Consider the following 27,948-nt stretch of genomic DNA (forward strand, 5'->3'; position numbering starts at 1 on the left):
TTTTTCTCAGGTTTTTGCCTGCCATATGAGTTCTGTTATACTCACAGACATCATTCAAACAGTTTTAGAAACTTCAGTTTGTTTTCTATCTAAATCTACTAATTATATGCATATCTTAGCATCTGGGCCTGAGTAGCAGGCATGTACTCTGGGCACCTTATTCATCCAAGCTACTCAATACTGCCCCCAGCCATAAGAAGTTAAAAAAAGTTAATTTGTGGAATTTATTTCCTTCTTGATGCGTTTGAGCCAATCAGTTGTGTTGTGACAAGGTAGGGGTGGTATACAGAAGATTGACATATTTGGTAAAAGACCAAGTCCATATTATGGCTAGAACAGCTCAAATAATCAAAGAGAAACAACAGTCCATTACTTTAAGACATGAAGGTCAGTCAATCTGGAACATTTCAAGAACTTTGAAAGTTTCCTCAAGTGCAGTCGCAAAAACCATCAAGCGCTATGATGAAACTGGCTCTTATGAGGACCACCACAGGAAAAGGAAGATCCAGACTGTTCAGAGGAGACTGGTTGAATCAGGCCTTCTTGGTTGAATTTCTGCAAAGAAACCACTACTAAAGGACTCCAATGAGAATAAGAGACTTGCTTGGGCCAAGAAACACGAGCAATGGACATTAGACCAGTAGAAATCTGTCCTGGAGTCCAAATTTGAGGTTTTTGGTTCCAACTGCCGTGTCTTTGTGAGACGCAGAGAAGTTGAACGAAAGATCTCCGCGTGTGGGGTTCCCACCGTGAAGCATGGAAGAGGTGATGTGATGGTGTGGGGGTGCTTTGCTGGTGACACTGTCAGTGATTTATTTAGAATTCAAGGCATTCTTAACCAGCATGGCTACCACAGCATTCTGCAGCGATATGCCATCCCATCTGGTTTGCGCTTAGTGGGACTGTCATTTGTTTTTCAACAGGACTATGACCCAGCACACCTCCAGCCTGTGTAAAGGCTATTTGACCAAGAAGCAGGGTGATTGAGTGCTACATCAGATGACCTGGCCTCCACAATCACCCGACCTCAAACCAATTGAGATGGTTTGGGATGAGTTGGGCCGTAGACTGAAGGAAAAGCAGCCAACAAGTGCTCAGCATATGTGGGAACTCTTTCAAGACTGTTGGAAAAGCATTACAGGTGACGCTGGTTGAGGGAATGCCAAGAGTGTGCAAAGCTGTCATCAAGGCAAAATGTGGCTACTTTGAAGAATCTAAAATATATTTTGATTTGTTTAACACTTTTTTGGTTACTACATGATTCCATATGTGTTATTTCATAGTTTTGATGTCTTCACTATTATTCTACAATATAGTAAAGATAAAGAAAAACCCTTGAGTAGGTGTGTCCAATCTTTTGACTGGTACTGTAAGTATTCAGACCCTTTACTCAGTACTTTGTTGAAACACCTTTGGCAGCAATTACAGCCTTGAGTCTTCTTGGGTATGACACCATAAGCTTGGCACATCTGTACTTGGGGAGTTTCTCCGATTCTTCTCTGCAGAATCTATCAAGCTCTGTCAGGTTGGATGGGGAGCGTCAGCTCTCTCCAGAGATGTTCGATCGGGTTCAAGTCCGGGCTCTGGCTGGGCCACTCAAGGACATTGAGACTTGTCCCGATGCCACTCCTGCGTTGTCTTGGCTGTGTGCTTAGGGTTGTTGTCCTCCTGGAAGGTGAACCTTCGCCCCAGTCTGAGGTCCTGAGCGCTCTGAAGCAGGTATTCATCAAGGATCTCTCTGTACTTTGCTCTGTTCATCTTTCCCTCGATCCTGACTACTCTCCCAGTCCCTGCCACGGAAAAACATTCCCACGGCATGATGCTGCCACGACCATGCTTCACCGTAGGGATGGTATTGGCCAGGTGAAGACTGGTGCTTGGTTTCCTCCAGATGTGAGTGACGCTTGGCATTTAGGCCAAAGAGTTCAATCTTGGTTTCATCAAACCAGAGAATCTTGTTTCTCATGGTCTGAGAGTCCTCCAAGTTGCCTGTCAAGTGCCTTTTACTGAGGAGTGTCTTCCGTCTGGCCACTATACCATAAAGGCCTGAATGGTGGAGTGCTGCAAAGATGGTTGTCCTTCTGGAAGTTTCTCCCATCTCCACAGAAGAACTCTGGAACTCTGTCAGAGTGACCATCGGGTTCTAGGTCACCTCCCTGACCAAGGCCCTTCTCCCCCGATTGCTCAGTTTGGCCAGGCGGCGAGCTCTACAAAAAGTTTTGGTGGTTCCAAACGTCTTCCATTTAAGAATGATGTAGACCACTCTGTTCTTGTGGATCTTCAATGCTGTAGAATATTTTTGGTACCCTTCCCCAGATTTGTGACTGGACACAATCCTGTCTCAGAGCTCTACGGAAAATTCCTTCGACCTCATGGCTTGGATTTTGCTCTGACATGCACTGTCAGCTGTGGGACCTTTTATATAGACAGGTGTGTGCCTTTCCAAATCATGTCCAATCAATTGAATTTGCCGCAGGTGGACTCCAATGAAGTTAGGTAAATCGCTAAACCATTCTACAATGGGGTTGTCAGATTTTTCTATTCAATACTCGTTTTGTTTGCAGAGGAAAAGCAAATGTGGACTGTTCTAGCGTCTTCAATGTGTGCATCGGCAGTAATATTTTTTCATGTTACATATTTTTTTTGCCGTGGCTGCAATAATATTGCGGTGATGCAGCGCCACAGCTAAATGACTGCAGCAGAAACACTGATGTAATGTCAATGTAATTTTTTGGGAATTCTGGAGGTTTTTATTCTAGGCATGAAGATGTCTAAATAATATGAGAAAGTGAACGATTTAAACAAAAGTTTAGCTCAGTGAGGAATTGTGGATGACCTGCTTTGCGATATATTACCTACTTTTACAGCCAGGGTTTCATTTAAATTGGCCTTGGCACAATACTTTTATTGGACAATATTCAGAGTTTTGGCGATGTTGAAATTCATTGGCACAAAACACAGCCTAAATAAAAGTATTCACTGTGGAAGTTGATAAATGTAGGCCATTCTGAGGAAATATATGCGCAGCACTTAGTTATAAGCATCAATTTATCAGTTTTCTTGCTCAAACTGCAAGCAGCACCTGTCAAACTCTAACCTCTTGGAAACACAGGGATGTCGGGTATGGGATGAATATTATCAGAATGTGCCCCGCTATATAAAAAATTACTGACATGGCACATTCGCACAGGACTAAAATTATAAATGTGGTGTTTTGTTTTTGTGCACATAAATACATTAACCGACATCCCCCAGTAAAATTCTCTGACGTATTGTACATTCATCAGATGTTGTACCAAGCCTAATCCATTTGCAATGCAAACGTTCCATAATTGTATTGAAGTAGATCTTTATAGCTGAGGGACTAACCAAGATATTGGCCAGCAAATTGCAATTTCTCTCCCGTTGTGACCTATGCTTTGAAAGCACCACTGTAGGCAGAAAAACATATTTGTAACAAGTGACAGTAGCCCTATTCCCGGATCCTACCACAACAAAGCCATGTATTTTATTGAACTGGTCAGAGTGGTTCTGGTTGTAATTTAGTTGTCAGGCAGGTGTGATTGCTTCTTGTAGACTGGACTCGGACTCCTTGAGAGAAACGCAATTACAATGTAGATCCAGTGCAGCGGGTGACACAAAGGGCCTTTTACCTTCAGGATGGTCATGATGACACACTTCCTGGTAATGTCTACGTTAGCCCCTCTATCCCGCTCTCTAAAGCCTTGCTCATTCCATGCTGAAGATGTTTTCATCATCCCCAGCCCCACTTACTAGTTTCTTCCTTAGACTTTTATCCGTAGGAGGCCCCAGAAGGGCGACCGGCACACCGTAGAGGCAGGAAGCGGGATAATGGTGTGGGAAAATTGGTACTTGATTGCGGGCGGTCGTGTTGTAAATTGGACCGCTGACGTAGATGTTCTTTGAAAAGACTGCTAAGGGTTCTGCAGGGGTGGCAGTGGGAACGGAATGATTTTTTATTTTTGTTGTGTGAAAGAGAAAAGTCGAGTGCCAGTGACAATACATTTTAAAGTAGGAGACCATGTCTGTAGAAAACGGGCCACCGTTCTGTAGATCTTCAGTAGTCACCTGGGGGATGGTCCCTCAAGGTCCATCAAACAAAAATCCTTTTGTGTCCAACACAAATAGGAAGGTGAAGGGTCTCCTTTAAAAACTCGCCGTTACATTTTGAGGGTTGTATGGGTAGGTTAAGAAAAGGCTTTGGTGTGGTAGAGTGAGACTTTGAATGTGTTGACAGACATTCAATGATTTGGAATTGTCTACCTTTTCAAACACCACTCTCTCCCTGTGCAACCTGTTGATGCTCGATGCACTAGTAGTCTATGCACTCTGCATATCAATGCATTTGGAGGGAAAACAATCAAAATATTCTGTCTTTTGTGGTGTTTTTGATTACAAGCATCCCATTGCTGTTCCTTTGTATTATGAATTTTGTGATTGCAGGATTGTAATTAGAGGACTCAACGACTGTGATTGATTTCAATCAAATTTATATAGGGAGGTGAAAACCTTGATTAATGTATTGAATGAAATTTGCAGCAAGGCATGCCCTTCCATAGTAATTTCCAGGATCTCATCCTTTGAAAAACATGTCTATGTTGCATAAAGAATTAGAATATGCTGGTAGAATCAACAAAATAGGTGTTATACACAGCATGATGAGGGATGTCTCTTGACACATTCATCTGCCTTTAAATTGGTTCCACCTTTTTCAGAATTGATATGGTGCAGATGGACCTTGTTGTCGTCAAGTGGTTGACCCGCTTGCAATCGAAATATCTACACAGGCTGCCAACGTTCTTTTAGTCAATGTCATAGATATGGCATGGTTTTCCCATTCTCACAGCATGGGGGCTTTAGTTAAAAGATACCTATTCACAAGCAATAATATTTATCTTTGAGCTCCCTCCCTTTCCTCCCTCGTTCTCTCCCTCTGTAAGGGGGTATCTTGAGTGGCGCTACTATTACCCACAGCGAGTTCCTGGCTCCTGCTGAGAGAGCTCAATTAATCTAGGTGCTCAACTGGTACAAAGTAGCCAGGCAGTGCAGCAGCACTCTGCTCCGAAGTGCCCACTTCAGCGAAAAAAGGAGGGGGGCCAGAGACTGAAACGCGTCAAAATTCTAAACTGAAAAAGGGTGGCACCGGCGCTCGACTCCCACTCCACACCCTCGTTGCGCACCCAGCTCACCAAGCCTGGGTGGAGAAAAGGGAAGCTAGGAAGCACAGACCGGAGACTCTTATAGTTGCAGCTCGTCAGCTCTACTCAGAAGCCAGCAAAGTGTAAAGCTGTAGCGTTGTCAAAACTAGCAGGACTTCTGGATCACTGAGCAAGACCGGGACAGGGGGGTAACATGGGTGCTTTGATGGTCATCTTTTCTCTTCAGAAAGATCAGAGGCGCAAGAGGACAGGTAGGCCAGGGTGTGTGCGTGTGGGGGGGTGGTATGCAGGATGGTGGTCGTATTCACTAAACTAGATTACTCAAACTACTGAAGACATTGAGATAATGTGCTCAATTCTTAATTACTTTCAAAGCCCAGACCTGAATGAGATCTTTATCTTTTCATTCTCTAATATGCATTTTCTGTCTATCTGCAACATGTTTTAGGGTGTTTGTTTTCTTCAATCCCCTACAGACTTTTCCACTAGTAATGTGTTGGGTTCATTATACTCCTGTATGAATTAATGTGCCAGACCACCAGTCCATGAAATTGACTCCACATAATTTACCCCTTGAACTTTAGAATGCCACCTTTCACAATTTAAATAGGTAATCTGGGATTGATACATACATGTTTGAACTTTTAAATGAATGACATATAGCCATTGGTTTTTGAAGAATATCACTTAAAGCTAAATGCCTCGCGAGTTTAGTTCAACTGGCATACGAGCCCAAAATATAAACTTGTGTTTGTAATTTCAGTTTGTGACAAAACAAGCAAGTATAGTGTAGAGAATTATTGTACCATATAAACCGTTGTGAAATATATTTTCCATAACCAACAATATTGTATTTTCAGCTGTTTGAAGCTGGTGTACAAAACCAAAAGTAAAAACTAAACTTAAGAACGGGAAGCATAGAAATAACGCTCATAGAGCAGATCTACCGCTCCTTAGACTTGCTTTCAATGAGAACGACAGATCTATAAGTCACATTTTTATGAGAAGTTGGTTGGGTCGCCCAAAAAGTTACATATTGCAGCTTAAAACAGAGTGTAAGACCATCCATTTAAGGACAATGAAATATTTAACAGGTGGTCAGTCATGGTGGTAGTGGTGGGGGTTGTAAGTTGTCAAAAGTTATATTTAGTCATTTGGTGCTGTAAGAGAGACTGATCACTGATGGATCACTCTTATCTTAAGCCATATTTCATTGAAGTATTGTGAAACAAGCTGAGAGCAAAATTAATGGGGGAGCCATTCTTAGGTAATAGATCAGTTTTGACAGCTCTGTCTGTGCACTGTAAGCACATTTCACCAGAACTCAGATAGGAGAACATGTGGACCAGGCAGGCACAATTCCCCTCCATAAACTCTTAAAGGTACATTTCTAAAATGTTCAACTTCATATTCATCATCTCCAGCACCACCCCAACATCAACATATGTGAAAATAGCACGTTTCTGTTTTGTGGAAAAAAAGTTAAATGAAGATGAGTGTTTCCAGTGCCTACTATTCAGAATTGCTTAAAATCACAATGCACACCAATGTCATTGGAAACACTTATCTTCTCCTTTTCTCGATTTTTTGTAGATTTTTTGTATTTTTTTAAACTATTTTCACATGTTGATGTTGGGGTGGTGCTGGAGATGATTTAATATGAAGTTGAACATTTGTTAAATTTCAATTTAAGCTGAAATCAAGATTTGAAAACCTCCAAATTGGATGACTACTCACTCACTGTGCGCAGCATTGTAATGAGCTCTTATTATTCTGTTCTAAATTATTTAGCATTTCGCCATGAAGACTGTGTGTGTGTGTGTGTGTGTGTGTGTGTGTGTGTGTGTGTGTGTGTGTGTGTGTGTGTGTGTGTGTGCGTGTGTGCGTGTGTGCGTGTGTGTGTGTGTGTGTGTGTGTGTGTGTGTATGCATATGTATGAGATTTGAAGTTGAGTTCAAACCCAGACTGAGCTCCTGGGACCATCACAGTGGATGGAAGCGATTTATGAATTGGGCTGATTCGTTGCATGGTTAACACATGGGGCCAGAAGCCCTGAGTGCCTCTCCACTACCCACTCGGTGTTCCACATTAATTACCAAAGCTGCTCTCACCTACATGTGAAGAGCCACTGTTTTAGTTAGCGCCTAGCCAACCGTACCCTCTAACTCCTCTCTCTTCTACTCCATTCAGACCCATTCTTTTGAAGTGTCTCAAGGTGAAAAGATACGAGAGTATATGCTCCACCAAAATCATAGCAATCAGTATCTATAGAGTTAAATATGTAATTCTATGGGTAGGTCTAGATCTACGACTATTTTGTTCAGCGTTGGTCCGAGTGGGTTTTTGAGCTACTGAAGTATTCCAATGTGAAATGATGTAACATTGTAGTTATGGTGGTTTTATTATAATTGTAGGTCTGGGTGTAGTGGGCTTGTTGTCGACGTAATCTGCTGTGACTCGATCTTTTCAGGGTTTGTTTGTGAGTGGGGTTGGCGTAGGAGTGCTGCACTGATGCATTACCTCTCAGATAGAAACGGCAAAACATCAAGTGACTCAACCCCTTAGCGGGTAAATGGATGTCTGTTTTGTACTTTTCTAATCTGTCATATGAAGGTGAATGGTTGTATAAGCAAGCACTAAATGCTTTCCACCCCTCCCTCTGCACTGTTCATTTAGTTTAAGTTTCATGTTAAAATCATGTAATGTATCAGGCAGAAAAAGCTAATTTCAACTCTACCATCATGTACCACACTCGAGTGATGTGTGTCCTTGCCTGCTACATGGATGAGCTTTCTGATCTAATGCGTAGGCTTTAGCTCAAGAGACCAACACGGTCTTGTAGCATGAAGAAGACCTGGGTTTGAACCCAGTTGGTCACACATGCACTTTTTTTTTTTACGGCAATTCCAGTATGTTTTGTTAATTGATTGTTGTGATCTCCCTCTGTTTCGGTGGGGGGGGGGGTACCGAGTGGATCGTGTTGCTGGCCGGGCCCTGGTACAGGACTTCTGGTGTTTACAGAACTACAAGAGACTTGTAACATCCGCAGGAAGAGCAGCTGCCACTACACCCATAGTACTGCTCAGCCATGATCAGCCCATTTTCCACTATGCTCACACGGCGGATGTGCCACATGCACACATTCACTACGTGTTTATATGTTGTGTTGTATGTCTGTTTGAGCGTGAACTTTGTTACGGATCCCAAGTTGTATAAGTTGTCATCGCATTCCAATTACATGGTTGCCATTCACTCAGTGCTACTAAATCCCACAGTTCATGGCCACCCTACTAAGCAACACATACAGTGCATGAAGTAGCTTTATAGCATGCCTTTATACCACACTGTGTATTGCTACTGTCCATAAAATTCAACTTTAAAACAAAGGTCCGGATTCTTTTTGATCACTAAAGATTCATGGCATTTATCACAAGAGGGTTGTTCCCTTTTGAAAAGGGCACAACTCTATTGCTTTCCAAACGCACGTATTTACAGAGCAAATCCATAGCACTTACTTTTCGTTCCTGAGACCACACTGGGTTAGTTGAACGTTTTTAAAAAAGCATATTACTGCCGAGCTCTGCTACCCGACCCGAGCCAGATGGGCCCCCGAAACAGTTTCCATCAATAACTAGGGTACGGGTAATGCTCGGGTATCACCAAATTATTCTGTAACATTTTGAAGCTGAGCCATTTTCTCGTGCTCTGCTGCGCAATAGTCATATCCGACTAAGATCATAACATGGTGTCAGAAGTGCTTCAACCTCATCAAATATAAGACAGGAGAGATTATTTCACAGAAAATGTGCCTTGTTTTGTCTGAGTTTAGAGTAAAAAGAGAAAGTAGTCTCGTCATTGAGCAGCGCAGCCCAAGCAAAACTGTTGCTATGGATACTCACAGACCCAGAGCTGTCATGAGCAGAGCGTGAGTGACAGACATTGAGGTGCAGCTAATGGATTTACTAACAGAGGAAGTTGTTTCTTGAATTTGGCAGAAGCAATGGGTAGGGTAAGGCCTGAACGTTGCAGGCAATATATTTAACTCTTGTTTTACCAGGTAAGTTGACTGAGAACACATTCTCACTTATCAAATCAAATGTTATTGGTCACATACACATGGTTAGCAGATGTTAATGCGAGTGTAGCGAAATGCTTGTTCTTCTAGTTCCAACCGTGCAGTAAAATCTAACAAGTAATCTAACAATTTTACAACAACTACCTTATACACACAAGTGTAAAGGAATGAATAAGAAAATGTACATATAAATATATGGATGAGCGATGGCCGAGCGGCATAGGCAAGATGCAGTAGATGGTATAGAGTACAGTATATACATATGAGATGAGTAATGTAGGGTATGTAAACATTATATAAAGTGGCATCATCTAAAGTGACTAGTGATACTTTTATTACATCCAATTATTAAAGTGGCTAGAGATTTGAGTCAGTATGTTGGCAGCAGCCACATCACAGTTAGTGATGGCTGTTTAACAGTCTGATGGCCTTGAGATAGAAGCTGTTTTTCAGTCTCAGCTTTGATGCACCTGTACTGACCTCGCCTTCTGGATGATAGCGGGGTGAACAGGCAGTGGCTCGGGTGGTTGTTGTCCTTGATGATCTTTATGGCCTTCCTGTGACATCGGGTGGTGTAGGTGTCCTGGAGGGCAGGTAGTTTGCCCCCGGTGATGCGTTGTGCAGACCCCACTACCCGTTGGAGAGCCTTACGGTTGTGGGCGGAGCAGTTGCCGTACCAGGCGTTGATACAGCCTGACAGGATGCTCTCGATTGTGCATCAGTAAAAGTTTGAGTGTTTTCGGTGACAAGCCAAATTTCTTCAGCCTCCTGAGATTGAAGATGCGCTGTTGCGCCTTCTTCACCACGCTGTCTGTGTGGGTGCGCCATTTAAGTTTGTCCGTGATGTGTATGCCGAGGAACTTAAAACTTTCTACCCTCTCCACTACTGTCCAGTCAATGTGGATAGGGGGGTGTTCCTTCTGCTGTTTCCTGAAGTCCACGATCATCTCTTTTGTTTTGTTGACGTTGAGTGTGAGGGTTATTTTCCTGACAATACACTCTGTGGGCCCTCACCTCCTCCCTGTAGTTCGTCTCTTCGTTGTTGGTAATCAAGCCTACCACTGTAGTGTCGTCTGCAAACTTGATGATTGAGATGGAGGCGTGCATGGCCACGCAGTCATGGGTGAACAGGGAGTACAGGATAGGGCTGAGAACGCACCCTTGTGGGGCCCCAGTGTTGAGGATCAGCGGGGTCGAGATATTGTTTTCTACCCCCATCACCTGGGGGCGGCCCGTCAAAGCCCAGGACCCAGTTGCACAGGGCGGGATTGAGACCCAGGGTCTCGAGCTTAATGACGAGTTTGGAGGGTACTATGGTGTTAAATGCTGAGCTGTAATTGATGAACAGCATTCTTATATAGGTATTCCTCTTGTCCAGATGGGTTAGGGCAGTGTGCAGTGTGATTGCGATTGCGTCGTCTGTGGACCTATTGCGGCGGTAAGCAAATTGGAGTGGGTCTAGGGTGTCAGGTAGGGTGGAGGTGATATGATCCTTGGGTAGTCTCTCAAAGCACTTCATGATGACGGAAGTGAGTGCTACGGGGCGATCGTCGTTTAGCTCAGTTACCTTAGCTTTCTCGGGAACAGGAACAATGGTGGCCCTCTTGAAGCATGGGGGAACAGCAGACTGGGATAGGGATTGATTGAATATGTCCGTCAACATGCCAGCCAGCTGGTCTGCGCATGCTCTGAGGACGCGGCTAGGGATGCCATCTGGGCAGGCAGCCTTGCGAGGGTTAACACGTTTAAATGTTTTACTCACGTTGGCCGCGGTGAAGGAGAGCCCGCAGGTTTTGGTCGCGGGCCGTGTCAGTGGCACTGTATTGTCCTCAAAGCGAGCAAAGAAGTTGTTTAGTTTGTCTGGGAGCAAGACGTCGGTGTCCGCGACGGGGCTGCTTTTCTTTTTGTAATCCGTGATCGACTGTAGACCCTGCCACATACGTCTCGTGTCTGAGCCGTTGAATTGCAACTCTACTTTGTTTCTATACTGACGCTTAGCTTGTTTGATTGCCTTGCGAAGGGAATAGCTACACTGTTTGTGTTCGGTCATGTTTCCAGTCGCCTTGCCATGAGGGGGTAGTGAGGTCTGCACAACGCATCACCGGGGGCAAACTACCTGCCCTCCAGGACACCTACACCATCCGATGTCACAGGAAGGCCATAAAGATCATCAAGGACAACAACCACTGCCTGTTCACCCCGCTATCATCCAGAAGGCGAGGTCAGTACAGGTGCATCAAAGCAGGGACCGAGAGACTGAAAAACAGCTTCTATCTCAAGGCCATCAGACTGTTAAACAGCCACCACTAACATTTAGTGGCCGCTGCCAACATACTGACTCAACTCCAGCCACTTTAATAATGGGAATTGATGAAAATTATGTAAAAATGTGTCACTAGCCACTTTAAACAATGCCACTTGAGTAATGTAGGGTATGTAAACATTATATTATCTCATATGTATATGTATATACTGTACTCTATATCATCTACTGCATCTTGCCATCTTTATGTAATACATGTATCACTAGCCACTTTAAACTATGCCACTTTATGTTTATATACCCTACATTACTCATCTCATATGTATATACTGTACTCTATACCATCTACTGCATCTTGCCTATGCCGTTCTGTACCATCACTCATTCATATATCTTTATGTACATATTCTTTATCCCTTTATCCCTTATCCCTTTTGTGTGTATAAGGTAGTAGTTGTGGAATTGTTAGGTTAGATTACTTGTTGGTTATTACTGCATTGTCGGAACTAGAAGCACAAGCATTTCGCTACACTCGCATTAACATCTGCTAACCATGTGTATGTGACAAATAAAATTTGATTTGATTTGAAAAGCAGTGGTTTGCGCTTTCAGTTTTGCGCGAATGCTGCCATAAATCCACGGTTTCTGGTTGGGGAAGGTTTTAATAGTCACCGTGGGTACATCACCGAATCACTTGCTAATAAACTCCCTCACCGAATCAGCGTAGACATCAATGTTATTGTCTGAGGCTATCCGGAACATATCCCAGTCCACGTGATCGAAACAATCTTGAAGCGTGGAATCGGATTGGTCGGACCAGCGTTGAACAGACCTGAGCACGGGCGTTTCCTGTTTTAGTTTCTGTCTATAGGCTGGGAGCAACAAAGTGGAGTCGTGGTCAGATTTGCCGAAAGGAGGGCGAGGGAGGGCTTTGTATGCCTTTGCGGAAGTTAGAATAGCAATGATCCAGAATGTTGCCAGCCCCTGTCGCGCATTCGATATGCTGATAAAATTTAGGGAGCCTTGTTTTAAGATTAGCTTTGTTAAAATCCCCAGCTACAATAAATACAGCCTCAGGATATATGGTTTCCAGTTTACATAGAGTCCAATGATGTTCTTTCACGGCAGTCGAGGTGTCTGCTTGGGGGGGTATACACGGCTGTGATTATAATCAAAGGGAATTCTCTTGGTAGCTAATGCGGTCGGCATTTGATTGTAAGGAATTCTATGTCAGGTGAACAAAAGGACTTGAGTTCCTGTATGTTGTTATGATCACACCACGACTCGTTATAAGGCATACACCCCCGCCCTTCTTCTTACCAGGGAGATGTTTGTTTCTGTCGGCGCGATGTGTGAAAAAAACGGGTGGCTATACCAACTCTGATAAAATATCCGGAGTGAGCCATGTTTCCGTGACACAGAGAATGTTACGATCTCTGATGTCTCTCTGGAAGGCAACCCTTGCTCGAATTTCGTCTACCTTGTTGTCAAGAGACTGGACATTGGCGAGTAGTATACTTGGGAGTGGTGAGCGATGAGCCTGTCTATGAAGCAGAAGACCACTCCGTCTGCCCCTTCTGCGGCGTCGTTGTTTTGGATCGCCTACTGGGATCCGATCCATTGTCCTGGGTGGTGGTCCAAACAGAGGATCCGCTTCGGGAAAGTTGTATTCCTAGTCGTAATGTTGATAAGTTGATGTTGCTCTTATATCCAATAGTTCTTCCCGGCTGTATGTAATAAGACTTGACATTTCCTGGGGTAGCAATGTAAGAAATAATACATTAAAAAAACAAAATACTGCACAGTTTCCTAAGAATGCGAAGCGAGGCGACCATCTCTGTCGGCGCCATTCTAGAACTTATAGCAACACCATGGGGAATAGTTTCAAGAGAGAGGAGGGGGGGATGAATGAGCCCATTGGAAGCTGGGGATGATTAGTTGGCCATGATTTAGCTGGGACACCGGGGTTAACACCCCTACTCTTACAATAAGTGCCATGGGATCTTTAGTGACTATTAAGAGTCAGGACACCCGTTTAACGTCCCGTCCGAAAGACTGCACGATACACAGGGAAATGTCCCCAATCACTGTCCTGTGGAATTGTGATATTTTTTTTAGACCAGATAAAACAGTTCCTCCTACTGTCCCTCCAACACCACTTTCTCCCATCCAGGGACCAACCCTGCTTAGCTTCAGAGGCAAGCCAGCAGTGGGATGCAGGGTGGTATGCTGCTGGCAATGGGAAGAGCTTGGGCTTAAAATGAATGCATGTGCAGGACTTTACTGTTGATATTGCTTCAGTGTTCATAGCCACACACTTGAATATTGTATTCATTACTCTACATGCTCATACTGTATAATGGAGTTATCAGCAATGTTCCTCTCGGACTGCCATGCAGATTAAATATCAGCCCGCGTAGAGAAGCACAAGATTGAACTTCACTCAACTTTCTAGAGTTTTCCCCTTTAGTTAACTGGGAGTCCCATAGGGTGGTGCACAATTGGCCCAGCGTCGTCCAGGGTTAGGGTTTGGCCAGGGTAGGCCGTCATTGTAAATAAGAATTTGTTCTCAACTGAATTGCCTAGTTAAATAAAATGTAATTAAAAATAAAACACTGTTTCGCTCTGCTGTGGGAATTGTGCTCGAATCAACCCTATATTAGCCACTTTCAATGTAACATACCGAAACAAAATTACTATGCAAAACTAACTGTGCAAGAGATTTTCTTGTAGGCAGAGCGCCTTGGAGTAGGATTCTATTGCATTGACATGCACACCTCAGGCTTGTATACACAGATCGGTGCGCCATAACCAATCAGAGCTGCAGTAGGCCAACATGCAAATAGCTATTGCCATATATGGAGCTGTGCCCTTCACTTTGAACTGGACAGCATGAGCGGTCATGAGAAGATGCTCTTGTTTTGAGATCATGTAGCCACTTGTTCATATTATTTGCTAGTCAGTGAGTTATTAGCCCAGTTATAGCTCATTTCTAGTCAACGATGGGGGAGTGGTTGCTTCTTACAAGAGCACATCGTGTGTGCGTTTCTAGCCATCTTTGAAAAGAAAGTCAGATAAAGATATTTTGAGACTGTCTTGAAAAAGATAAGTTCCTAATAGGCAGAGGGTCGCATCATTTGTCTGATAATGGTTTGGGAATAATGGTGGTTTCTTGCATCAAACAACATGTTCAGTCACCACCTTGTCTGAAGGACAAGTGGATAAACAGGTTAATGTCAAGTCCTTCATGTTTTTTTTCAAAAGTCTCATGGAATGTAGACCTACATTGAACACCACACATTTGCTGCTGCTATAGGCTGAATGATAGAACAGCTATTTCCATTTTAAAATGTTATGGTATACATATTTCTCCATTGTTTTTAATGGTAGGTCCCTCTGGTAGGCCTACATTATGATCAAATAGCCCCAGTAGCCTACTTGGCCACTATTAAAACTGTAACTTAGCTGGTACAGCATCAGAGTTCATGGTAAACGGGTGCTGGAATTTTCACTATGTTCAAGTTGCGCTCAGCAGATCTGAAATTTGCTCAGCTACTGTTTCTGGGGTCCAGTCTCGGTGACTGTGGGTGCTGACCTGTATAGTGTGGAACCATCAGCGCATATAGGCATTCTAGCTTCTTGTAAGACAAGTGGCAAATCATTTGTAAGTATTGAGAAAAGTAATGGCCCAAGAGATGTTGGTTGATTCAACAACTCACCAGATCTCATTCATTAGTGTGAAGTTAACTCTTTATCCTTTGAAGGATGCGTAAGATTGCAAATGCTAATACTAACAGTATGCGCTATCCAAACTTCCATCCCTAAGAACCGTATGAGATTTGACTTATTTTTCAATGTCACTTTTGAAGCATTGCTTTGTTGACACACAGATTGAAACGGTGGGGTCACAGAGGTTGGTTTTTAGGGGGTACTTGTTGCCATAATCTTGTTTTTTCTTCAAACGTTGTGTGGCTCTCGACACGATCGCTTGCTCCTGTAATTAATCACTGGTCTCCTTAGGGTACACACTGACCAATATTAGGAAGGCTTCCTAAAGGCCTTCCCACACTGTACGTCAGATTCAGTCTTTTACAACAATTCCGTGTCACACAGTGCGATTTTTACCAAATTAAAATCTTGATATCAATATGGCCCGATTTTACAATTTGCTTCAGTTTTGTCGTCACATTCTGCGATTGGCTTGCGAGGCTACGTCAGCCAACGAAAGCTACGTCAACTGCAGCGGTGTCTTTGATCTAAGTATGTGCCAGCACCAGCAGCGCAAGCCTCCCTTTATTCTTATGCGTGAGATTGAGTTAGGAAAAAGAAAGTATACATCTTAGAAATAGTTTTCACATACCAACTTTGTCTGAACTCGGAATCAAATTGGCTTCCCAAAAATAACATGATTGCTGTGGTACAACGTTGATTTTGATTGCCTACTTTGTGCATTTATCAAAATATCAATCAGGTAGCCTGATTTCGGATGTGTCATGTAAACAAGATTATTAGGGAAATATCTCTTCTTGCAACGCATGCAAACGTTTAAATCAAACTGTAATAATAATCGGACTATTCACAATATGTTCCTATTGATCAGTCACTGGGATCAGCTTGCTACAACAGCGTATTACACGATAAAAGCTCAACATTTAACGTAGTAGTACTTAATCGGCAGACCTAGACCCTGTCACACTGAACGAGATGACGTCCAACAATACTTTACGACCTAAGAATTTGCCCACGATGTGGAAATTTTGTATGGACAGCTAAGATCGTACATTCTATGCGGGCCTGTGATTAATGACTAGCATCCCTCTTAGGGGGTCTGGAAGATGTTGTGTGGCTGAGTTGGTATAGCATGGCACTTGCAGCATAAGCTTTGTGAGTTCCGAACCCGCGGGTGACCGGTACGAAAAAGTAGAAATGTATGCACTCACCAGAGGTTGGAACCTAAATTATTTTCCAATCGTTTGGTTCTGAACAGAATCCTTTTTTTCCTTCATTCCGTTCCACTGTTCCAACCTGCTAAATGGAGTTCTGACCGGTTCAAACCCCCAAAAAGTAACCATTTATAAAGTTCCTTTCTGTTCCTTTTTAAACCTCTCATAGTATTTATTTTATTTTATTATTATTATTATTATTATTATTTTTTACATTTAGCTCGATATTAAATTACTTCACCGAACTTGCTATGGAGCAGGCAAGCTATAGTTATTTTTGCCTAGGCAGCCGATAGTGCATGGGTGCTATCGGCTGCCTAGGCTATACTTGTTTATATGTGAGATATGACTGAAATTTTGTGGGTGGGGTGAGAGGGTGGAGGAGGAGGAGGCTTGGCTTGAAGCGCTGGGAATTGTTATGACATGCATTATCCGAATTAGGCCCAAGTAATTATACCTACAGAGGAGCAGCTTCTATGGAGGAACATTGAATGTCTTTGAACTTCCAAGAGTTGGCTAAAAGTTGGACGGTAGCTACAGTAGCTATTTGGCAAGCTTGTGTGTGCCACCAGAATTGAAAACGTGTAATAGTTTTGTAGTTAGTAAATCCAATGTAAAACGCGATAACTATAGTATCCATAATAGCATTGAAAAAGTGAATCAATTGTGACCCATTTCAGGAAACTAGGCATATGTAGCTGGTCACTACTTCACAGAAGCGCCATTTGAAAGTAAACGTTTTTTTTTTTTTAAATCTAAATGTGTTTTTTTTGTGGCAGAAATGCCTTCTCGATAATGTGAACTTTCATGTGCCTAAATAAAGTTGTATGACATAAGTAAATATGAATTAAATTGTTAAATTACGAGCCTAGTTGGTTTAGCCAAAGAAAAAGTCAGGAACTTTCCCCGCTAGCCATGATTGGCTGAGATAATGAGTGTGCTGGACATGCCGAGAGATGAGTTTGAATTGGTCTGCCATATAGCACGCTTCTGTCTTTGAGCTGGTCAGTATGTCTAGGTAATCCTGTTTACCGCGGCTTTTTCAAAAATGTATTGTAATCAGTGGCAGTTGAGTATGATAGCTGGAGAAAACACCTGCCTCTGGATTATATCTTCAAACTAAGGGCAACCACGGCATCTGACGCGTCCATCCGTGATTTATTTAACTAAGCAAGTAAGTTAAGAACAAATTCCTATTTACAATGACGGCCTACCGCGGCCAAACCTGGATGACTCTTGGCCAATTGTGCGCCGCCCTATGGGACTCTCAATCAAGGCTGGATGTAATACAGCCTGGATTCGAACCAGGGACTGTAGTGATGCCTGTTGCACTGAGATGCAATGCCTTAGACCGCTGCGCCACTCAGGAGCCCTTAAATGAATGAATGATGTATACGGGTATGATAGCTAGCTACATTTCCAGATATTACACATTTTTAAATTTTGACAGAAAGAGACATTTGTTTGGCTAGCTATAGCCTAATGTTAGTTAGCTAACATTGAACCTGATTTGTTAGCTACCTGCAGGGTAGTAGCATCATGAGTTGGGATGCTAGCTACATGTCTTAACAAAAGACTCCACTATGCAAGTAACGTAAACTCACTCACTTTTGTACATCGCCTTGGTCCGTACAATTGACCTTATTTTTGCGGCCAAAAAATTTAATACTTCCAGATCAACTGTAATATCAATACCAATGTAAAGCACAATTTCTCTCCTTTCCAACAAAATTAATGACGAGACCTTCATGATGCCCATCTCTGCATAATTCAAGAAGGCAATGAGCTTCGTCGGGTCTTTTTTAAAAATGGCGGGTGGGAAGTGATCTTGAAAGGGTGAAATATGTTTCTCCAACTAATCAACTTTAAAATGTAAATAAAACAAAGAGTTTATGTAATGTTTCATCACATACCTGTTTGAAGGTTTGTGTCGAATTTGAAGAGGGATTTAGGGCTGCGCTAACGTTAGCCTCACAAGTGAACTGCAGCTGTTCCGGCTTTTGAGTGTCATGATGGCTCGCAGTAATGACGTGCAAAAAAATGCAATTGGCACCCATGAAATATTAGTTTAATATTAGCAATAATTATATTATTTTAGACAAAAATCATGAATAATGAAGTTTTCTTACAAGTGTATATGGTTAAGCATGATTTTAATCTGCGAGAGAAGGGCTACCCCTGGTGGAAAGAGGCTGTATGGCACAAAATGAGTTGCAAATGTACGCTGTACGTTACGTACTGACACGTCACGATGTAACGTACAGTGTCAGAGGGATCCGTTTTTTTCATCTTTTCTCCAATACTGTTAGTCCATTACCATGTCAACGCTGAATCAAAATCTAGTTCACACCCCGGATTTTGATGCCAACACAGTCACTACAGTTCCATTAGTTTTCATTGCAGCCTCGTTTGAATGGGGTGAGTTTACGTTAACCATTTCGGGTGCGTTCGTAAATTGTTATCTACTCCAATTTCAGAGCACTCTCTGTGTGCCAAAGCGCAGAATAACTGATGGATTTAAGAACGCTCAACACCGTTGAATATGGCCGGTGTCAGTAAACGTCCAGCAGTTAGCTTTGGTGCTTGACTGCTGTTGTGTGGTCAGAATGTTCGGATCAACTATACTCATCGGCCAGAGCTTCCGGTGTGCGTTCTGAACACTCCGAGAGTGACACTTTTTGAATTTACAAACAGACAATCTGATGGCACAGTTGCAGTCACCAAAGCTCTGGATAACATAACAGCCTAACCAGCTCTGCTAGGGCGAGTAATGTTCAGTGAGCTGTTCTGTCATTTGTGTCTGGAAGTAGCTAGCAAGTTAGCATTGGTGCTTGACTATTGTTAGTACAGAAAGCTGGGATCAACCCTTAAAGAGATGGGTGGGGCTAAAGCTTAAGAGGGTGTGAACAATTCTGAATGGGTGTAGACAAAGGAATCTCCAATAGTAGTTCCAAAACATTTAAAGGCCATTTTCTCAAAAGTGAGTTTACAAGTTGATCAACTTTCAAAGCAAAATTACTTTCCCATTTTTCCTCAACTGTACTGTATGATTTACCATTTTGTAGCTCTGAGTCTCTACTTTTATCCAATGTAAAAAACACAATTTCAAATTTTGCAACACAAGACCGATTTGAGCCGGTCGGTCACAATTCTTCTCGAATTAAAAATGTATCTAATTTGTAAATCACGCTTGTAATGTCAGTAGGCTACAGTAGCCTAAGCTTCGGGGGGGAGGTTGCCTACACACGCACACACTGGCCATGATTTTCAGTTGGCAGGCAGACACTGGAAATCAGTTTCTGAGTGACAGTGAGGGCTTGGCTTTTTGAGTTTCTTTATGGGTCTGAAAAAAATGCCTGGAAAGTAAAAACTTTTATTTTAACCAGTTCCCAGGCGTATTAGTTAACATTGGTCTATTAACTAATAATGGTTCCGTTCTGGAAAAGTTTAGATCACTTAAGTTCCGGTTATATTTCTATTCCTCAAAACAAAACTGTGGTTGTTTTCCCTGAACTGGTTCTAGCCCCTGCTCACTACTGTAAGTCACCCTGGATAAGAGCATCAGCTAAATTACTCAAATGTAAATGCAGTTAAGAAGTTATCTTAGCCATGCACAAACTGGCCTATTCCCACTGAATGGACCATGACACATCATGGGGCAGCAGTTGGTTATACTGGCCCCAATGAGGAGTCCTGGTTCCCTTCCTGTTTTCCAACAACAAATTAGCTTTCTTGAGAAACTTTAACCCTGTGAGACCCAATGTTGCAAAGTTCAACACGCCTTATATTTAATCATTTTAATGATTGTGAGTTGATTAACTTAAAAATGTTTAAGGACCAATGCAGCTGTTTTTAAATCAATATCAAGTCATTTCAGAGTAACAATTAAGTACTTTACTGTGATTTTCAGTAAAAAATATATGTATAAAAGGAACAAATAGCTTCTTAGCAAAGAGCAATTTCTCAAGCAAAACTGTAGCTAGGACTGTCGGAGTGGAAAACTGAAAATTAGCTGTTATTGGCAGAAGTTTGGAACATTCTTTTTTTATTGGTCTATTCACTAATTTCCCCCTTGGTGATGTCACCATGGAAGGCAAAAACTCCCACCCAAAATGGCTGAAATCTCAGGTGTTCTCTTCAAACAGCTCTAATGCAAAAAGGGCATTATCATAATTTCACAGTAATATTCCAACCTCATAGTGGAAATGTATATAAAACACAGGAAATCCCATTGTTGACTGCACTGGGCCTTTAAGAATTGCATATTCCATTGCCTTTTTGGTCAGTTTTAATTACCCTTTCTTGGGGGCACTCTGACTGTTGCATCACTAACAGTATCTGAAACTTAAGCTAAATCATGATGGCGCAAATTGCATAATCCATCTGACCCCTTGGTTATTTTCAATAGTTTTAAGTGTATTTGTCTTAATTCAACTCCTCAAATTGCTCATTGCTCAGGCAATTTCCCCTCTAGTGACCTGATGAAGACCTGTAGGGTCAATGTGGTTTCAGTAAATGCACTTGGGAGTGTATATCTCACTGTGGAGTGTCTTTGTTCTGTTGCATAATTTATCAATGGAATGAGTAATGGGTAGTATTTGAATGAATAGTGGCCTCTACATTGATTCATAGTGGCGAACTGTCTAACCAGGCTGTTTCTGTCAGTGGCCTTTTGATGGCAGCAAAGTCACAAACACAGTACTGTATGTTGATTGCTGTCTGAAACCTAAACAATACAACAACCTGAGGAGATGAAAAGAAAGGGCCATCTTTTTAGATATGCACACTGCCTTTTACACTGCTAAAAGGCAATCGATGGCAATGTGGTGGAATACATGCCTCGTTATAAGGTCATATTGTTATAGACTTGTCAGTTGTGTCCGAATGCATGATTGGTAGTGAGTATTGTGTGTGGTTAGATGTATGAAATAAAATCATGCAGTGCAACCATGTACTGGAAGTCATTCAGTTATAGCCTTTTTCACTCTGCTTGTACTGTAATTGTGTCCTTCAGGAGTTGATTTAAAACCTATGTTTAACCCTTTATTGTGGTTCGTGTCTTAACGGATATGTCCTAAATCTTGTGACATAAAATATTACTTTTCTGTCCTTGCATTTATGGCAGTGTAAGTTGGTGTTATATCTTGTATTAAGCATTAATCAGTTAAATTAGACATTGAACTTGAACCCTGGATCTAGCTGTCAAGAGTTTTTTTGTATAGAGAACTCAGAATTGCAGGGTAAGTACTTAACATTTTGTGTCTTACAGTACCAGTCAAAAGTTTGGACACATCTACTCATTCAAGTTTTTTTTTTTTTTTTTTTACTATTTTCTACATTGTCGAATAATAGCGAAGACATCAAAACTATGAAATAACACACATGGAATCATAAAGTAACCAAAAAAGTGTTAAACAAAGCAAAATATTTAATATTTGAGATTCTTCAAAGCCAGGATGACAGCTTTGAACACTCTTGGCATTCTCTCAACCAGCTTCTTCATGAGGTAGTCACCTGGAATGCATTTCAATTAACAGGTGTGCCTTGTTAAAAGTTAATTTGTGGAATTTCTTTCCTTAAAGCGTTTGAGCTAATCAGTTATGTTGTGACAAGGTAGGGTTGGTATACAGAATATAGCCCTATTGGTCCATATTATGGCAAGAACAGCTCAAATAAACAAAGAGAAACGACAGTCCATCATTACTTTAAGACATGAAGGTCAGTCAATCCGGAATATTTCCACAACTTTGAAAGTTTCTTCAAGTGCAGTCGCTAAAACCATCAGCGCTATGATGAAACTGGCTCTCATGAGGACCACTACAGGAAAGGAAGACGCAGAGTTACCTCTGCTGCAGATGATAAGTTCATTAGAGTTACCAGCTTCAGAAATTGCAGCCCAAATTAAATGCTTCACAGAGTTCAAGAAACAGACATATTTCAACTTCAGCTGTTCAGAGGAGACTGCGTGAATCAGGCCTTCGTGGTCAAATTGTTGCAAGGATACCACTACTAAAGGACACCAATAAGAAGAAGAGACTTGCTTGGGCCAAGAAACACGAGCAATAGACATTAGACCGATGGATATCTGTCCTTTTGGTCTTAGTCCAAATTTGTGATTTTTGGTTCCAACCACCGTGTCTTTGTGAGACGCAGAATAGGTGAACGGATGATCTCCGCATGTGTGTTTCCCACCGTGAAGCATGGAGGAGGTGTGATGGTGTGGGGGTGCTTTGCTGGTGACGCTGTCAGTGATTTATTTAGAATTCAAGGCACAATTAACCAGCATGGCTACCACAGCATTCTTCAGCGAAACGCCATCCCTTCTGGTTTGCGCTTAGTGGGACTATCATTTATTTTTTCAACAAGACAATGACCCAAAACACAGCTCCAGGCTGTGTAAGGGATATTTTACCAAGGAGAGTGATGGTGCTGTATCAGATGACCCGACCTCAACCCAATTGAGATGGTTTGGAATGAGTTGGACTGCAGAGTGAAGGAAAAGCAGCCAACAAGTGCTCAGCATATGCGGGAACTCCTTAAAGACTGTTGGAAAAGCATTCCTCATGAAGCTGATTGAGAGAATGCCAAGAGTGTGCAAAGCTGTCATATTGACAAAGGGTTTACAATGTACAAAATAGTAAAATTAACGAAAAACCTTTGAATGAGTAGGTGTCCAACTTTTGACTGGTACTGTATATATTTTTTAAAATTCCGAAATATGAGAGGGAACAATTTTCAGAAATTAGGCTATTTGACGCTTTTTACGTCTGTAAAAATGCAAACAACTATTCAGTGACTATTTCAACATGTAAATAACCTCTCTCAATAAGGTTTAGTACAGACCAGGCCTGACACAAAATGTAGAAATAGTAGCCTACTTTGACAAAAATTCAGTGAATGCAACAAATAATAGATAGAGAGAAGAAACAAATCACAAAGACCTTCAAACTTCACCTGCTTTCAAATTATGAGTTTAAACTCAGTCCACATGCCCTGGTGCCACACTCTTGGCTCTCCTCTTCCTGGCACTGTAGCCATATCACAAAGTGAATGCACAAGCTGCATTTTGAATGCCTTCTTGGACCAGCGCTTGCGGTTTCTGGAAAGGGGCCCCCACACAATGTACGCCTTTGTGATAGCAATGTTGAGCATCCCCAAACACACATACTTCCACCATTTTCAGCCTGCGCGTCAAACATTGTAATAGCTCCTCAGCTGGTCAAGGTGGTCAACCCTTCCCTGTCCCATTTTCTTGTTATCTATTACAAGCTCTGGAACAGATAAACAGTGCATTCGGAAAGTACTGTATTCAGACCCCTTGACTTTTTCCACATTGTTACGTTGCAGCCTTATTCTAAAATTGATTATTTTGTTTTTTCCCTCATCAATCTACACACAATGCCCCATAATTACAAAGCAAAAAACCTTTTAATACATTTTTACAGATTTGTAAAAAAAAAATATATATATATATATATATATATATGACATAAGTATTCAGACCCTCTACTCAGTACTTTGTTGAAGCACCTTTGGCAGCGATTACAGCCACAAGTCTTCTTGGGTATGACGCTACAAGCTTGGCACACCTGTATTTGGAGTTTCTCCCATTCCTCTCTGCAGATCCTCTAAAGCTCTGTCAGGTTGGATGGGGAGCGTTGCTGCACGGCTATTTTCAGGTCTCTCCAGAGATGTTCGATCGGGTTCAAGTCCGGGCTCTGGCTGGGCCACACAAGGACATTCAGAGACTTGTCCCGAAGCCACTCATGCATTGTCTTGGCTGTGTACTTAGGGTCGTTGTCTTATTGGAAGGTGAACCTTGGCCCCAGTCTGAGGTCCTGAGCACTCTGGAGCAGGTTTTCATCAAGGATCACTAGTTTGCATTGGCTCGCAAAACCACCTTTAACTTCTTTCATACTGGACACAGAGACATACAAATAGTATCCACAAGTTATTCTGACTGGGGAAGTAGATAAAGGGGCTCATTGTCAACATTCCTAAGTATCCCTAAAACAAAATGGGTGGGTTAGACAATTGCTTTCTTTGTGTGAATTTCCTGTCAGTGTGTTTGCAAGCCCTAGCTATATTATCAGTATATGGAAGAAAGCCGTACAGGATGAAATGTTCTTTTGTCATTGTACCCCATTCCATTACTTGGAAGCTACTGAGAGCAAAATCAAATACATTTGCAGTTAAGCTTATTGCTTGAAAGGCTACAGGCCAGTAGGGCTTGTCTCATGTAATTCCAGCAACAAATGGAAAACAATTTGTTTTAACGCTTCCAGAAGTATTTGTCAGGAGTTAAGAATTCAATGGTAACTCGATTTCAATGCACTCCAGGAAGCCATAGTCCCTCTGTTTGTTTGTCTACTGTGAGAACGTGCCAAGAGCTGGTGTAATGAGAGCTAATCTTGTTGAATGTGCTGTTGGATGTTTGCACAAGAATATGAGGCAAACGCCATCTGAGCATCCACTGGTTTTTTGTTGTGTTTGAGCATGTTATGAAGTTTGCCAAAGTTATCTGGCTTCCTTTCATTGGGGAAGACCTTGGATTGGCATACATTTCTATGTGGGTGGAGCTCAGTGAGATTAAGATTAAGGGTGCAGAAGAATCTTTGCCTACACCTTTTCTTCTTGCCCTTTGAACTATTCTGAATAGCTTGATTTCTAATTGAAACATGTAACATGCCCATGTAATCCCTGTTGAAGAATGACCATTGTGGAGATGTCTTTGTAGATCTGTTTTAGGGATTTCTGGGGCTGCTGGTAAGGGCAGTTTCTGATTTCATAGTTCCGCAATACCCACTGATCATGCTTAATGAGTGCCATTTGAGACGACTCAGCTGTACAGTAGCTCCCATAATTGCCATCACCCATCTGCTGGATGTGCCAAACTGTGTGCGGTAGTGACGTGTGTCATCCAGCGCCCAGGTCTTGATTGCGTTCATTTCCATTTCCCAGGGACTATAATTATTTTTGACTTCAATTTGTGTGATTTGAGAATTGATAGAATATGGAACAAACTCCATGGACTCCAGCATTTTCCCTAAGCCTCTATACACTGTCAGTTCTTTCTCAGCCACTCAGTCCAGCCTGTCCTGACATCTCCAAAAATCACACCAGCTACCAACACAAAAAAACCTACCAACAGGGCCTGAGAGCTATATTTAGTGTGCCCAGCTGCTACAAAAAAAAGTAACAGATAGCACCGTAAATGAGCTGGTTAAAAGCGTTAACGCCGACCGAGGTAGTTGCCTTGGTAAATCACCAATATTTCCTAAGAGTCCCTCCCTAGAGCAACATTGAGAGAAACGTGGTATGGGTGCCATTAATGACAGTCTCTGTGGGCATCCTAATTGTTGTAGCGCTTTGCAATTATAGCCCATATTGTCACCTTTGGTTCGTTGAATTTCTCATATACGTACACTACCGATCAAAAGTTTTAGAACACCTACTCATTCAAGGGTTTTTCTTTATTTTAACTTTTTTCTACATTGTAGAATAATAGTGAAGACATGAAAACTATGAAATAACACATATGGAATCATGTAGTAACCCAAAAAGTGTTAAACATATCAAAATATATTTTATATTTGAGTTTCTTCAAAAAGCCACCCTTTGCTTGATGACAGCTTTGCATTCTCTCAACCAGCTTCACCTGGAATGCTTTTCCAACAGTCTTGAAGGAGTTCCCACATATGCTGAGCACTTCCCTTCACTCTGTGGTCCGACTCGTTCCAAACCATCTCAGTGTGGTTGAGGTCGGGGGATTGTGGAGGCCAGGTCATCTGATGCAGCACTCATCACTCTCCTTCTTGGTCAAATAGCGCTTACACAGCCTGGAGGTGTGTTGGGTCATTGTCCTGTTGAAAAACAAATTATAGTCCCACTAAGCCCAAACCAGATGGGAAGGCGTATCGCTGCAGAATGCTGTGGTAGTCATGCTGGTTAAGTGTGCCTTGAATTCTAAATAAATCACAGACAGTGTCACCAGCAAAGCACCATCACACCACCTCCTCCATGCTTTACGGTGGGAAATACACATGGTGAGATGATCCAGTTGGAACCAAAAATCTCAAATTTGGACTCCAGACCACACACTGGAGGCAATTTACAACTGCACCCTTAGTGTTCAGTCAAATGTATTTTGGCATCGATCAAATGGGTGGGCAGGCAGTGATGTTCCCATTTAGTTGTCAAAACATGGGATGGGACAAGCATGCATTGGTAGGCAAGCTGCAGAACGACGAGCAGGCTACTACTCCCCATCGGTTATCAGTTCAATTTTGACGGCCAACTAACTGAAAAAGGTAGAGGGTTTATCTAATGTTCCCACATTTAGATTTTAGCTCATCTCGCTCTGGCTAGCATTAGTTGTTGATCTTGTTTTTGTTGATGTGCATAACTTAGAAAGCGCTTACCTTTTCATGGTTGTTTGATCAATAGGACCGTGAAGTTAGGAAATGTAAGAGAACTCCCATGGTATTTATATATTTGCAGAAATCCATTCAGGTGTATTTTGTGGCTTTTGGGCAATGCAAATATATATATATATATATATATATATATACAGTGGGGCAAAAAAGTATTTAGTCAGCCACCAATTGTGCAAGTTCTCCCACTTAAAAAGATGAGAGAGGCCTGTAATTTTCATCATAGGTACACTTCAACTATGACAGACAAAATGAGAAACAAAAATCCAGAAAATCACATTGTAGGATTTTTAATGAATTTATTTGCAAATTATGGTGGAAAATAAGTATTTGGTCAATAACAAAAGTTTATCTCAATACTTTGTTATATACCCTTTGTTGGCAATGACAGAGGTCAAACGTTTTCTGTAAGTCTTCACAAGGTTTTCACACACTGTTGCTGGTATTTTGGCCCATTCCTCCATGCAGATCTCCTCTAGAGCAGTGATGTTTTGGGGCTGTTGCCGGGCAACACGGACTTTCAACTCCCTCCAAAGGTTGTCCCACCATCTGGCAGTCCGACGGACAAATCTGGGTTTGGCGGACACCAGGTGAAAGCTACCTTCCCCAATGCATAGTGCCAACTGTAAAGTTTGGTGGAGGAGGAATAATGGTTTTTCATGGTTCGGGCTAGGCCGCTTAGTTCCAGTGAAGGGAAATCTTAACGCTACAGCACACAATGTCATTCTAGATGATTCAGGCCCTTTCCTGTTTCAGCATGACAATGCCCCCATGCACAAAGTGAGGTCCATATACAGTGCCCTGACCTCAACCCCATCGAACACCTTTGGGAGGAATTGGAACGCCAATTGCGTGCCAGGCCTAATCGCCCAACATCAATGCCCAACCTCACTAATGTTCTTGTGGCTGAATGGAAGCATGTCCCCGCAGCAATGTTCCAACATCTAGTGGAAAGCCTTCCCAGAAGAGTGGAGGCTGTTATAGCACCAAATGGGGGACCAACTCCATATAAATGCCCATGATTTTGGAATGAGATGTTCGACGTGCATGTGTC

At 42.2% G+C, this 27,948-nt stretch overlaps 1 protein-coding gene across 3 annotated transcripts in view; it reads left to right on the plus strand.

Annotated features, from left to right (window-relative positions):
* The window catches only part of LOC139561775 (Kv channel-interacting protein 4-like), a 256,694-nt gene that overhangs the window by 146,711 nt on the left and 82,035 nt on the right, over window positions 1–27,948 (plus strand). The window contains exon 1 of one of the 3 annotated variants that reach the window (XM_071379057.1): window positions 5,258–5,431. The exons of the other annotated variants lie outside the window; for them this stretch is intronic. Coding sequence (XP_071235158.1) covers window positions 5,374–5,431 — 58 coding nt within the window. The 5' untranslated portion in view covers window positions 5,258–5,373. Of the gene's footprint in view, window positions 1–5,257; window positions 5,432–27,948 lie in introns of those variants that run through there. 3 annotated transcript variants of the gene reach the window in all.

Source organism: Salvelinus alpinus, chromosome 31 (assembly GCF_045679555.1).
Source record: "Salvelinus alpinus chromosome 31, SLU_Salpinus.1, whole genome shotgun sequence".
Classification (NCBI taxonomy): Eukaryota; Metazoa; Chordata; class Actinopteri; order Salmoniformes; family Salmonidae; genus Salvelinus; species Salvelinus alpinus.